Raw genomic sequence first — 15053 nt, 5'->3', positions numbered from 1 at the left:
TTGCACCCAAAATCCATTACATTAAATTGTCAAAGCATCGAGATTTATTACATTGACTCTCGAATACATGGATTCTTCAAAACGTCGACTGACCAAAACATCGACTTGTAAAATTATCGACTCCTCAAAACATCGAATTTCCAACTGGTCGAATTTCAAAATGATCGATTTTTAACAACGTCGATTATTCAATGCATACATTTACCATCACATATCCTTATTAAAACATCGAATTGTTAATTCATTGAATTTCCAAAACATGGAATTTTCATAGCTTTGAATTACCAAAGCATCGACTTGTTATAACGTCAATTTGTCAAAAAATGAATTTTTTAATGCATCGATTTACAAAAACACTGATATTATAAAACGTCGACTCGCAAAAGCATCGACTTTTGTTTACATTGAATTTTTAATACAGCGATTCTCCAAATTATCGACTAACCAAATCAATCATTTGTCAAAATATAGATTTGCTAAAACATTACATTTTCAATACATCAATTTATTAAAACACTGATTTTCTAAAACTTCGACTCGCAAAAACGTCTATTTTTTATTACACTAATTTTTCAAAACATCAATAAATCAAAACATCGACTTTCCAATACACCGATTTTTTAAAACGTCGAATAATCATAGCACCTATTTTTTAATACACAAATTTTTTAAAACATTAATTTATTAAAACATTGAATTTTTAATACAGCGATTCTCCAAATTATCGACTAACCAAATCATCCATTTGTCAAAACATAGATTTGCTAAAACATTACATTTGCAATACATCAATTTAGCAAAACACTGATTTTCTAAAACTTTGACTCGCCAAAGCACTGACTTTTTAATACATTACCTCGTCAAAAGAACGAATTTTCAAATCATCGATTTTCTAATGCACTAACCTGCAAAAGCATCAAATTTCCAATACCTCGACTTCCGAGTACATCGATTTTTTAAAACATTAACCTGTCATAACATCAACTTTTCAATACATCTACTCGTCAATGCATCGAATTGTCAAAGCATAGAATTTTTAATACATAGATATGAAAAAGCATAGACACTTTTTTGCATTGAATATCCATTACATCGAACTTTTTTTTTCACTAGGGTTTACTCTCTATGTTGTTAGTAGGTAAGGTAGATTAAGATTGTGCGGGAAATTTTAAATTAATATAATATTTAATTATATTTATTAATAAATGTTTTTTATAACATTTAGTTATTAAATATTGTAAATTTAATGTTTTCTGTTTTTTTTGGTAATATAAAATCTCTCAATATTAACAAGAAAATGATATTTTTATTGATTTAATAATATATACAAATTATTGTTTTATATGTTTCTCATAGATGTCTCTACTTTACCAGTTTAATGTACTAAAACTGAAATAAATATATTTAGAATTGTATTCCATTGACAAATTGCCTTTCTTTTTTAAAATTATTCTCTTTTAATAATTTCTCCTTATTTTTTATGAAATATATTTGACATTTAAAAACAAACACAAAATATTTAAATAAAAAAATGTTTTTTTTATGAAATTATATTCATAAATTTAAATAAACTATTCAGCTGAAATTATGGACAAAATTTTTTTATCAACCATATATATTTTTTGGTAAACATAAAAAAAAATTTAAGTAAACTTAAACTGTTTTTCATATTATTATTTTTTTTTTAATAATTAATATCTTGTTTTACAAGTTTATATTGTATTCAAATCTTGTAAAATAAAATAATTGTCCTCGGCACTTATAATTTCACTCGTAAAAACTACAATTTTTGAAAATTTTTGAAAATATAAAATATTTCAGATGCAACGAAAGGCTACAGTGATTAAGCAGAATAAACAGGTAAAAGATCAGAGGTTCTCTGGTATATTAGAATAGAGTAGGGCGAGATTACCACATTTTACTCCATTGATGCAAGTTCCGGTCTCTTCGTTATTTCCAAACTACAGCCATTCTATAAGCTATCCTTTCGTAATTTAATTTCATTTGGTAAAAAAAAATGAAACAAACAATATTTGATTTAACAAAAATTTTTAATTACAATATTCTTTATCTTTATTAAATAACTAGCTAAAATATAGCGCGCTAAAGCGCGCGTGTATTTCCTACGTCGTGGAATAATAAATTAATAATAAGTATATTTCTAATTTTCACATTATCATTTATTTATACACAGGGAAAAATTAGTTTGATGTTATATAAATAGTAATTTTTTAGCTGAGGCAGCTTATAATTAGCTAATACAGCAAAACAATTTAGCTAAGTTAATTTTTAAATTTAATAAACATGTAAAACTATTAGTTCGATTTTTAACGGTAACAACAATGAAAACCCCAAGAAAAAAATCCACCGAAAAAGTGATTATGATAAGAAAAACATACATTGAAACCAACAGTGACAATTGGCGGTGTAAATGTTGATAAATCAATTCTAGTATTGCCAACATAACCGCCGCCAATTGAAATGCCGAGAAAAATTGATTATGTTCTGTCAATTATGATTACAATATTTACTGTTTTGTCATTTATATTGTATACCGAAAAGGCAGAGATTGTTGGGATAAAAGATATTATTGACGAATGGATTTTCTTATTGGCGGAATATTAAAAAAAATTTAATAAAATTTAATATTAAAATTAAATTATTAAATATTAAATATTAAATTATTAAAAATTTAATATTAATATCTTAAAATTTTTACTGAAAAATCTTATTTTTTCCCTGTCAATTCAGTAAGATCAATTTTTTTTTTGAATTGACAGGGAAAAAATAAGATTTTTCAGTAAAAATTTTAAGATATTAATATTAAATTTTTAGATATAAATATTTTTGATAAAGTCAAACTTCGATAATTTTTTATAATCTTTAAAATTACAAAAAAAATTAGTTTTGCTAAATGTTTTTTTGTAGGGAATGAATGAATGAATACTGAGATTATTATAGTTAATAATAATAATTAATAAATGAATATATTTTTAGTGTATAATGTTTATGTGAAAAACACCTTTCTAACATCATTTACATTATACGTTTCTCGGCATACTGGACAGCTCCTCAACATTTCGTCATTGTTGACAACGAAGTCATTGCTGTTATAATTGTACGTCAGCCAGCATGCTTCGCAGAAAGGTATATGCCCGCAAGCTAAAATACAATATATTGGTGTTTCAGTCAAACAAGTACAGCATCTTATTGGTATTCCTGTAACATAAAAAAGGCAAGAATTTTTCTTGAAATATGTCTATGTAGGTAAAAATTAAAATTTTGGTGAAATTTCAGTATCTAACTTTTTATTTAAAAGAATTCTTACTTAACCATCCGCTTCTTCAGCATTTAGGAACTCGTAAATTGGATTTATACATATTAAAATCATTTTGTCTATAAATTCTAAAGCTGTTGGTCGATTTTCAGTTTGGAACTTGTTCCATTGTTCTTCAATTAGTGCATTTTTTATTACAGTATGTAATTTTGGATTTCGTGTGATTTGGTGACCGCGTTTCAATGCTCCTAAATCTATTTGCAGACCTTCTTGGAAATTCACTAATAATTCTGAAAACAATATTCACATTATGTTAGATTAATTTCTCATTTTACAAAACAAATTGTTCTAAGTAGCTACTAACAGATGAAAAATAAGATTTTTTTATATGATAGTTGTTCTATTTTTCATCAATTTTTTAATTATAAAATAAAAACAAAACGTAACTACTACGGAAGCATTTTAAAAATGTTAATTAAATTTATAAAGTGATTTTTCTGAAAACCGAAATGAAAGATTTTTAATTTTTTTTCAAATACATTCTCTGATAAAAAAGGAATTATTTTATAAATATAATCTTCTCTCTTATTTTAATTGCAAAAAACACCACTTTCGCATAACAAGGAAAAAATTACTTATTTATAAAAGAATGGATTAGAAAAAATTCAAAAATCTATTATTTCGGTTTTGAGAAAAGTCACTTTTGAGACGCAGGAATATGCACTAATGCTAATTTTTTAGAATTATGTTTTAATCGAATTTTATTTTGTAGAATATTAGTTTAGCATCATAGTAATTTTAAAGAAACTTAATTTTGCAGAAAAATAATTGTACAGAATTTTAATTTTGCTGAATATTCATTTGTTCGAATTTTTATTTTACAAAATAAATTATTAACCTATTATTAATGTTGCCGAACTTTTATTTAGACAAAAATTAATTTGCCAAAAATTCAACTTAATCGAATATAAATTTGTGCGAAACGTTATTTCGTAGAATATTCATTTTGTAGAATAGTAATTAAAAAATTTAATTATATTATTATGCAGAAAGATGATTAAAAAGAATATTAATTTAACATAATATTCTTCTGTTGGAATGTTCATTTTACAGAAAGTGGAAAAGGTCGAAATTCATTATGACAAAAAATAATTTGGTGCGAAGTTTACTCGAGTTTTGAATCAATTACTAAAGTTTCTATTACTATTATAAAAATGCTTTCTTTGTTAAAAGTAAACAATTTATTACTAATGACTTTGAGGTTAAGGTGCTGGAAATTAATTTTTAGGGATTATAGTCTAAAGTTGAAACTTTAGTTTAAGCCCAAAAAAAGGTTATTTGACCTTTCATTTCATCGCTGGGGGTACGCACTCCAATTATTCCCAAATTAATTTTTGCAAATCAAAAATGGATAACAAATTATTTTGAGGTCATGGTGTCAGAAAGGTGCTTTTTAGGGATTGTATTAAAAACATTAAGCTTTAAATTAAACCCAAGTAGAAAGTTCCGCGACCTTTTGTTTTAGTGCTATAGGTACTTAAAGTTTGCCAAAAACGCGATTTCTTGATATTTTAACACCAAAAAAATTTTCTAATTTTATTGGCCTGTGTTATGTGCCTTAATAAATGTCATTTAAAAAAATTAGTGCTTTAATTTTAAAATGAATCAATCATATTTTTGTTAATAACTTTTGATTTGTGAATCTTAAAATTCCCACACAAAATTTTTCTGCCAGGTATTTATTTGGACAAATAAAAATTTTGTAAAATAAAAATTCGGCGTTTAAGGAATTCTGTAAGAGTGTGAATTCAAATAAATAATTCAAATAATTCAGCTAGAAAAGTTTATGAATGAAAAAAATCGAAAAAATGCAAAGTGAAAATACAAATTATTGAGTACGTACTGGTAAAATGCCAAATTTTGGGACGGATTCCAAATTTTTGTTTCAGTTGCTTATGGTACGATTCTAAGCAATTATTTGTTCTGCGTTCGAGACCAAAGCAACTGAAAACCTCGGGAGTAACTTTCCTCAACCACTGCCTTTGAAAGTACTTTGTGTATGATTGAATTTGATTTTTAATATTTAATGGCATTAAATTTAAAATTGTTACATAGGTGCCCCTTACTTCGTTGGCTGGTAATAAAGGTAATGCCATTAATTGGCGAAGGAAATTATATCCTTCGGCAGTGTGAAACAAAATGTTTTCCAGGTTAAGAACTCCAACCTTTCTATATAATGCCTGAAAATTAAAATGACAAACTATTACAAATTTTTAATATTAAAAAAATCTACCTCACTTTTCTTAAGCTTATTCATTTATTTATCCATTAATTTATTCACACGAAATAACCCGGTATGCACAGGGACATAAGTTATATTTGGGACGTCCTTTCAACGGACATAACTATTCTAATGACGCCCTAATGACAACTTATATCCATGTGATGACTAGGAATGTACAGCCCAAACTCTTTATAAACTACTTCTTTCTAAGCTCCAAGGTCAGTTGAATTCTCGACAAATCCCCCACTCTGAGCCGGCAAAAATATAATCAACAACCTCTTTATAAGGTTTCGATAATTCTTAACGTTCGTTCAATAGGAAAATGTCACAGAGCTTATGAAGAGGTTCCAAGCTGCAACACACATTCTCTTTACACACACGTGGTAGTAGAGGCCCCCTACATTTGTTAATTTCTTCCTCTACCATCCTTCGATCAGTTATAAAGAAGTTGAGCATTCGTTTATGGTTATCTTTTTACAGTAGTCTACGTTCAAAAATCAGTGCACGTCGCAAAAATAATTAAATGAATTAAATAATTAAATTAATTAAATTAAAATAATTAAATTTCAAATTTTTCATATTAATTTTACAGAAAATTCAAACGGTTGAAAATCAATTTGACAGAAATAATTCGGTAAGAAGTTAAAAATTAACCAATCACAAATTTTGTGATAATTTCTGATTGGTTAAATTTAAAATTCGTGCCGAATTATTTCTGCCAAATTGATTTTCAACGGTTTAAATTTTCTGTAAAATCAATATTTCACCAGAAGAATATTATGTTAAATTAATATTATTTCTAATCTTCTTTCTGAAAAATTAATATTCTACGAAACAACGTTTCATACAAATTGAGATTCGTTCAAACTGAATTTATGACTTATTAATTTTTTTCTAAATGAAAATTCTATCCCAGTAGAACATAATATTACACGCTTATTTGAAGTACATAAAAATTTCAAAGTTTTTTATGATAAAGCAGAGAAAAAGAATATATAATCAGTCAAATATTTTTAAGTGATTTAAAAATTTTTTTGTAATATTACTGTAATATCACGTGCTACAAGAGCGAAAATAATTAGACCCAAGTAGCACGATATATCAACCAGATGTCACGGTGATATCACCGGGGAATGTCACCGTGACATCAGGAAAATGTCAAAATGTCCGCCTTACGGTGATATCACACGGTGACATCGAGGTGATATCATGGTGACATCAAGGTGATATACACAGTCATATCACGGTGATATCATGGTGATATCACCGTGATATCATGTTGATATTTTACAGGGACTTAAAATTTTTAAAAAATTATTATTTTTTTTTTTTATTATTTTTATTATTTTTTTTATTTATTATTATTTTTTAAATTATTAAAAATTTTAAGTCCCTGTAAAATATCAACATGATATCACCATGATATCACCGTGATATGAATGTGATATCACTGTGATATCACCTTGATGTCACCATGATATCACCTCGATGTCACCGTGTGATATCACCGTAAGGCGGACATTTTGACATTTTCCTGATGTCACGGTGACATTCCCCGGTGATATCACCGTGACATCAGGTTGATATATCGTGCTACTTGGGGAAATACAATTGTTTTTAGAAATATTAAGTTAGGGGTTAAAAATTTTAATTCTGAAAATTCCCTCTATTTTTAAATTCTATTTATAGGACAGAAGTGTATGAGTTTTTATTCCATTTAATTATATTTAAAAAAATGACAAAAATAAGAATCGAACCGAGTTTTTTTGTTACGTTTGTGAAGGTGACTAATCAGCCAGATAAACTTAAAACTATATTTACAAAAAAAAACTTCTTTAATCAAACAGAAAAGGAATTAAATTGGATTGAAAAAAGTTAAAATAACTTCTGAAAACGGAATTAAACTTTGGTTCCACTTTTGGAATAAAAACTTTTCAACTTAACCATTTCGAAATAGAAATAATCAGGATTAAAAATTTACAAAATCTATTCCTTTAAATAGAATACAACTTTTATTTGGAATAGAAATGAATTAAATTTTTCAAAATTCTATCAAGTTTGAGGGTATTGAAAAAGAGGGTATTTTCCGAATGAAATAGAATTAAAATATGTACAATTTTATAGAATATATATATATATATTTTTTTTTTAAATAACAGGCTTTTTACCGGGTACTTTTCCTTATAAATAAATTACCAACCTGTAGTTTCTAACCAAAATATCTGTAAAAATTTACCTGGTTAAAATGGAAAAAGCATCCGTGAATGGAAATTCCATTAAATTTGTTTCTCAATGCTAACTTAAGAGCTGCTTCAAAATCGCACATCGCTTCCATTATATGGAAATTGGGAAATAAAATTTTTAATTCCTCGAAAACAGCTTCATAAGCAGCAGCTGTTCTTTTCTCCATTAATATCCATACAAAAGGAATTGTCTAAACAGATTGAAGTATATAATAAAAACACAAAATATAACCCACTATAAACCTAAGATTCGTAAGCTTACAGTGCAAGATTGTAGTCAGCTTACAGTTAAGCTTACTATTACCTTACTGTAAGCTTCCAATAAACTTTCTATAGGCTTTGTGTAGTTTTAATGGCGATAAGTTTGGAAGTTAACGTTGTTAACTTCCCAGAAGTTTTAAATGTCCTCAGAGTTTAAGTTAACACTTTTAACTTGTTGAAAGTTAGAAAAGTAAATTTGTTGAAAGTTTTCCTTTGTAATTTTACACAAAATTTTAATGGTAAACTTAAAAATCTATTATCATGCGCAGATGTTTTCTATGGCAGCTAGGGCTACGCAATATTTTTTAATTACATTTCCCTATAGACAATTTATGTCAGTTTCTTAAAAAAATTTTTAACACTTTTATTATGATTATTATTAAATTATCAATTATACATTAATTTTAAAGGTATTATTTTCTTCATAATATACTTGTAGTAAGAAAAAACTTTTATATCTTAAACCCGGAAAAAACCGGGAATTTAAAGACTGAAAAATAGTAGACACCTTGGTTAAATATAATTAATTTTCTTAGTTTTATTTAATATTGGTCTTGAATAAATTTACTTACGTGATTATATTTAACTGTCATTAGAGTTAAAAATTGTCCCAATTCCATATTAGGAGGTACAATTTTGAAAGTGGCATCAATAAAAACCATGGTTTGGTTGTCGTAGACTTCGTTTACAAAGTTTTTATCACAAAAAATGGTTGATCTTGAGCCGTCTTCGGCAATAGCAAGGGAGATTTCCAAGTTGCCTCCATTATATTTTGAAATGTCTTTCCACTCGTCGGAATTAGCAACTTCAACAAAATTATTCAGATTGTTGACGGTTGGAGGAGTCACTTTTTTTCTCCATTGAAACATCGTATTCTCTATTTTTGAAAATGGCAGATGTTGAGCTGCATCTGCATGACTACAATACATTTAATTTATATTTATTTACATAAAACTCGGATAGTTAAGGGATGACAAATGTTTATTTTGTTATAAAATCTCAATGAGTAAAACATTCAAGCAGTAAAATATTTGTATTATGTTGATATTTAACTTACTGAAGACGAACTTCGTCGTAAATTTTTCTATATTTATCTGAGCTTGTCGTTACACGATTGTGTAACGCTTGCTTGAAGGCTCTTATTTTAATATCTTTTTTATCCACTAAATGATTGTGCGTATGTGTTACATTAAATACCCCATTTTTTAATACTCCACGTCCTTGGCATTTTTTACTTTTACGGTTAACACAGACATAATATCTGTAAAATATTAATTTCATTAAAAATCATTACAAAACATTATTTTTTATGTAATATGTAAATGTTCAAGTAAATATTTACTTGATAACAGTCAAGTAACAGATCATTTAAATGAAAAAAATTTTCTTTCAGTTTAGTTATTTTGCTCTTTAAAAAGTATATTTTTCTTACTTAAGACTTAAGAATAAGACTTAATTCTTAAGTCCGAATTTTCAAGTCTGATTCTTAAACTTAAGCATTTAAGACTTACGGCCACGAAACCCTAAGATGCAGGCGCTTCGAGCCTGCTTATCGTACTGATTTTTTAATAACTTTTACAATTTTTAATAGAAAATATTTTCGTTTCAAACATATTTCTATCATTGTTTATTGATAATGAAATTATAGAAAATATTTTTTAGCTAAAATATTTTATAATTTTCCATTTTGAAAAATAATTATTTTCTAATGGTTAATCATAAACGTTATAGACTTCAGCATCGTTATTTTCACAAAAGCTAAAAGTGAATTTAATTAATATTTAGTTATATTCAACAAACAAATTAGTAAAAATATTATTATTTAAGTAAATGAATTTTTGTTATCAAAATAGTTATTTTTAAATAATTCAAATTTAAAGTAAAGGTCATAAAATTTTGAAAAATTCCTTTTGGAACCATTGTATTTTATTTTTTTGAATAAATTGAAAATTAATTGGGACGCATGATTAAGCTCTAAAAATTTTTTTTTGAATTATGATTTGTTCGAATATTATTCTGTAAAATATTATAATTTTGCAGAATATTTATTAATTTAAATATTAATGTTTTAGATGATACAAATGGTCAAAAATCAATTTGACAGAAATAATTCGTGGGAAACATTAATATTCGAACAAATAAATATTCTGCAATATTAATATTGTAAAGAATAAAATTCTATAAAGTCATAAATCTAAAAAATTTTGATTAGAGCATAATCATGCTTGATTATGTTGATCCCAATTTATGTGTTTGATGTGACATGACAATTTATACAACTGTCTTTTTTGCAGTTTGTAGTGTTTTCGCTACAAGAAATTTTTTCCGTGCGTTATATACATAATCTTAACTCACGACAACTACTGTTACCACATGTTCACATATACACACACAAACACTTTTTATTTTAAAAAATTATAATTTAAACCAATTTTAATTTATTAAAATTTTCATTCAACATAATTTAATAATTCAAATTGTTTAATGTCAGAATTTTTAAAGTATCGAATCTCCATGTCTCAAAATTTTCATTTACACGAATTTTTATTTGATAGAAATTGCAAATGACCGAAAAAACAAACGTCAGAATGATTTCGGCACAGTTTTTAAAGTAGACCAATCCAGAAGTTATAAAGAAAATTGTGATTGGTCTATTTTAAAATTATGGACGAAATCTTTGTGATGATTGTTTTTTTGTGGTTTGAAACTTTCTCTGAAATAAAAAATAATTTCGGGTTAAAATTTTGGAGAAATGATTCAGTTTGGTACAAGGAATCTCGCTGTTCTACTCATTTAATAGAATTTGACGCAAAAATATTAAAAATAAATCAATAAATAGTAAAATAATGTATTATATCATAGTTCATTCAGCGGCCAATTGCTCTAATTGGCGCTGTTTCCTGGAGCACTAACACACTCAAGCAACGTCTGTGTATGCGCCGCTGTGTTTGTTTTCATTTTCGTTTAAAAATGTAACTTTTAAAACTTCATTTTGTAATAATTGAACGCAAAATTATGTATTTTTCGGAGAACAGCGAGATTCCTTGTACCCAAATTTATCATTCCTCAAAATTTTAGACAAAAATCTTTTTTCATTTTAGAGTAAGATATATACTACCAAAACACATTTTCCCATACTAGATCACGTGGAAGGTTTCCACATCAAGGTTGCTACAATTTTTCTCGAATAAAATTCCCTGACTTTTCCAGGTTTTTCAGGTCTCAAATAATATTTTTCCATACACATTATAAGTCTAATACACAAACACAAACGACAAGAGATCAGCTGTTTAGGGGCCATAATTTAATTACGTAACGCTTTTTCTTTGAAATTTGATCCCCCTTCCCCCCCTCTGTAACAGATTTTTGTATACATTAGCGCCATTTTTTTGCTGTGTGTAACAAATAGCTTGACCCCCCTCCCCAATGAAGCGTTACGTAATTAAAGTATGGTCCCTTATACTTAACGGTCAAAATATTGTATGTACTTTGATTATTTCGCTCGTTTTAGTTTTATCATCTAACGGACGAAATAATATACTCGCCCATTTTCCAGATACATTCTCGATTTTATCTAGGATGGGCGAAATAATCTACTTTTCTTATTCTTATTTCAAAACACTTTTCTTTCGGCGGGCTATTAGCCACTCAGTTTTTAAAATTCATAATAGCGGATCCAATATGGCTGATAAATTTATTAAAAATTCAAGTATTTCACTTGAAATTCATTAGTCAGAGGTTTTTGGGGTTGGCGATTATAAATCTGGTATGAACAATCTTAAAAAACCACAAAGTAATTAGTTTGAAGTGAATTTAATTGTATTGTAAGAAATTAATTTACTATACTAAATTTTAAATTCTTCAAACTAAATTAATAATTCATAAACAGCGTATTTTTCTTATCAAAATCGCCAAAGAGAGCATCCATTTTTTGAACCTCGTGTTTCTTTTATTAGAAATCAGACACCGGATTTCTAATCAGCGACCCTAAAAACGACTGAATAACGAGTTTCAAGTCAACTTAATGATTTTTAATTAGAAAAAATGCGTTGTATTTTGATAATGGCCCAAAAAAAATATGTCGATTATTTTGAAAATTTGACCCGATCTTGAAAAGCAGCTAACGCCATGGAAATCAACGTTCCCAAATTATTTTAATACATTATATGCCCATTTTGTTACAAAAATGTATCTTTCAAGCACATTGTAATTAGTGTTTAAATTCAAATTCTCAGTCGCCAGGAACAATGAAACAATCTAACAATAAGTTATCGGCAGAATGTAAGGTTTTTAATATTATAACAATTATTTTTTGAAACTAAAAAATTGCATATTAAGAAAAACTATTGGTCCAATAGATAAAATATAATAAAAATTATTCTTTAATTCATACTAGTATATTTACTTTTATTATAAAAGTTGTTTTACTATTGAAAATTAGTAAAAGAATTTATTTTCTACCAAAAATAAAAGGACACTACCTATATAATTTCATGTACTATATGTAAGTTAATCAAAAAAACATGTCAACCCCGAAATTGAATATTTGTCAACCATGTATTACAAAATTGAAAAATCTTCACTTTTTATATGTTATGAATATAGGGTCAAACCACTGAAAATCATCTGAGAGTGGTTGCTGACATATTTTTAAAAAAATTTTCTTTTAATACATGTGAACTAGATGAATTTCTAAGTTCATTGGTCATAATATTACCGTGTAAATTTTATTTCGTTTTAAATTATAATTTATTAAAATTAGGAGGTTCATGACGTGATTTCGTAACCTTAAATGTTGTACTTTTTTTGAATAATTATTTTTCAAAAAACATAATCTATTAGATATATTATTATTTACCAAAAACATAAATTGATTTATTCTACATCAAAAAATGATGGAATTTTTATATAATTATTTTATTTTTAGATATTTATTCGAATTTGAAAATTTGATCAGTAAACAAATTTCACAATTTGTTGAAGCTTGTAACTTTTTTCTGGATGCTTCAAAATATTTGGGGTTTTGCACATATTTTAATATTGATATAATTTATCTGCTATGAAAATTTGATGAGGGTATTTTGCTCCGTTACAGAAATAATGAATTTGAAAAATTTTTACTTAAAAAGGTTAATTGTAAGACTTCAAAGTTTTACCTCTCTTTCTATTCTCATAAAAAAGAAAGAGAGATGTGATATTTTTTGTAACTTCAAGTCTTACAATTAACCTTTTTAAGTAAAAATTTTTCAAATTCATTATTTCTGTAACGGAGCAAAATACCCTCATCAAATTTTCATAGCAGATAAATTATATCAATATTAAAATATGTGCAAAACCCCAAATATTTTGAAGCATCCAGAAAAAAGTTACAAGCTTCAACAAATTGTGAAATTTGTTTACTGATCAAATTTTCAAATTCGAATTAATATCTAAAAATAAAGTAATTATATAAAAATTCCATCATTTTTTGATGTAGAATAAATCAATTTATGTTTTTCGTAAATAATAATATATCTAATAGATTATGTTTTTTGAAAAATAATTATTCAAAAAAAGTACAACATTTAAGGTTACGAAATCACGTCATGAACCTCCTAATTTTAATAAATTATAATTTAAAACGAAATAAAATTTACACGGTAATATTATGACCAATGAACTTAGAAATTCATCTAGTTTCACATATATTAAAAGAAAATTTTTTTAAAAATATGTCAGCAACCACTCTCAGATGATTTTCAGTGGTTTGACCCTATATAATGAAGTTGTATGATTATTATTTCAATAAAATACTTACGTCTGAGTATCTGTGGAGCTGCGAATGTGATACCGGAAATTATTCCACACGAAGTCGTTGTCCATGTTGTCAGAAGTAACAAAACTATAAAATACTGACTTTCTTCTTCTTCTACTTATTCAAAACGAAGAATTTAAAAATAAATAATATTTAAATATATAAATATACCTCTTCATAAATATTCAACAATTAAAACTTAACAAAAAAAAAAAACAAAAACAACCAAGAAAGTAATAAAACAAAAATTTAAATATTGTTTAACACAGTAAAAATAACTTTTTAAACTGATATATAAATTAAAAGGAGAAAATAATTTTCTCTCAACACAAATGAGAAGAAGGATAAAGCATGTACTATCACTTCGACAGACAAAACGTGAATCAAGTAAAATAAAGAAGTTAGAAACTGACAATACATATCAGGTTGAGCCAAAATCTAGTTCAATGATGGCCTAAGGGCGCCGTCCCATGACAGCGTTAAACGCCGGCGTAAAAACGGAAAGCATGAGAACTAAAGAGATAGGCAGCAGTCCCATGACAGCGTTTTGCATTGCGTTTTGTAACTAAGCCATGAGTGTAAACATAGCAAACATATTTCTGCATCTCTTTTACACTCATGATCTACAGACAAAACGCAATGCAAAATGCTGCCATGGGACTGCAGCCATAGGCCATTTACGAATTGGGATTTTTAGCGCATACTTGATAAAGTTTATATTAGGGAAGTATGCAGTGTCCTTGTTTTTACGTGTGAAAAAAAGGACACTGCATACTTCCCGAGTATACACTTTATCAAAAATGCGCTAAAAATCTCAATTTGGAAACGGCCAAGGTGAAGGCGCTTGTATAGCAGCTTCTACAATATCTCCAAAAAGTAAGTCCAACTCCAAGTGCAAGTTTTTTCTTTATAGGTTGATACAAAAAAACTTGGACATAGACTTGAAGTTGATTCTTAGACCTATTGTAGAAGCTCCTTAAACCTCACCGATCCCGAGTATACTTGCGTCGTGTACATATGTGACTCTCCGCGACAAAAGGTACCTAAGCTCTCAAAATTTTTAGGTTATAGTCATAGTTTTACTTCAACAAAAAGTTCTATTTTAAGGCGCTTGTACACCTCCTCCGATTCTGAGTATTTCAGAGTTTTGACCAATTTTGATTGGCCCTCTTGGAAATTTTCCATTACAAAGCC

General features: G+C 27.1%; 1 protein-coding gene across 1 annotated transcript; it reads right to left on the bottom strand.

Annotated features, from left to right (window-relative positions):
- Positions 1-2911: 2911 nt before the first annotated feature.
- LOC127283264 (uncharacterized) lies at positions 2912-14303 on the bottom strand. The gene is made up of 7 exons (XM_051308004.1): positions 13863-14303; positions 9123-9326; positions 8638-8983; positions 7798-7995; positions 5181-5517; positions 3329-3567; positions 2912-3219 (listed from the first exon to the last, which is right to left on the bottom strand). The coding sequence occupies exons 1-6, from the start codon at positions 13925-13927 to the stop codon at positions 3329-3331; spliced, it is 1389 nt and encodes a 462-aa protein (XP_051163961.1). The 5' UTR covers positions 13928-14303; the 3' UTR covers positions 2912-3219.
- Between the last annotated feature and the right edge of the window lie 750 nt (positions 14304-15053).

Source organism: Leptopilina boulardi, unplaced genomic scaffold (genome assembly GCF_019393585.1).
Source record: "Leptopilina boulardi isolate dan_hultmark-lab unplaced genomic scaffold, ZJU_Lbou_2.1 LbouV2_119, whole genome shotgun sequence".
NCBI classification, from domain to species: domain Eukaryota; kingdom Metazoa; phylum Arthropoda; class Insecta; order Hymenoptera; family Figitidae; genus Leptopilina; species Leptopilina boulardi.
The sequence above is the reverse complement of the archived record's forward strand: the minus strand, read 5'-3'. Positions and strand labels throughout refer to the sequence as shown.

Coding starts and splice junctions, on each gene's coding strand:
- LOC127283264 (XM_051308004.1), bottom strand. CDS start 13,927: ATGGACAACGACTTCGTGTGGAATAATTTCCGGTATCACATTCGCAGC. Junction 8,984..9,122: donor TACGACGAAGTTCGTCTTCA/GTAAGTTAAATA, acceptor AATGTATTGTAG/TCATGCAGATGCAGCTCAAC. Junction 3,568..5,180: donor CAAAATTTGGCATTTTACCA/GTACGTACTCAA, acceptor TATTGTTTTCAG/AATTATTAGTGAATTTCCAA.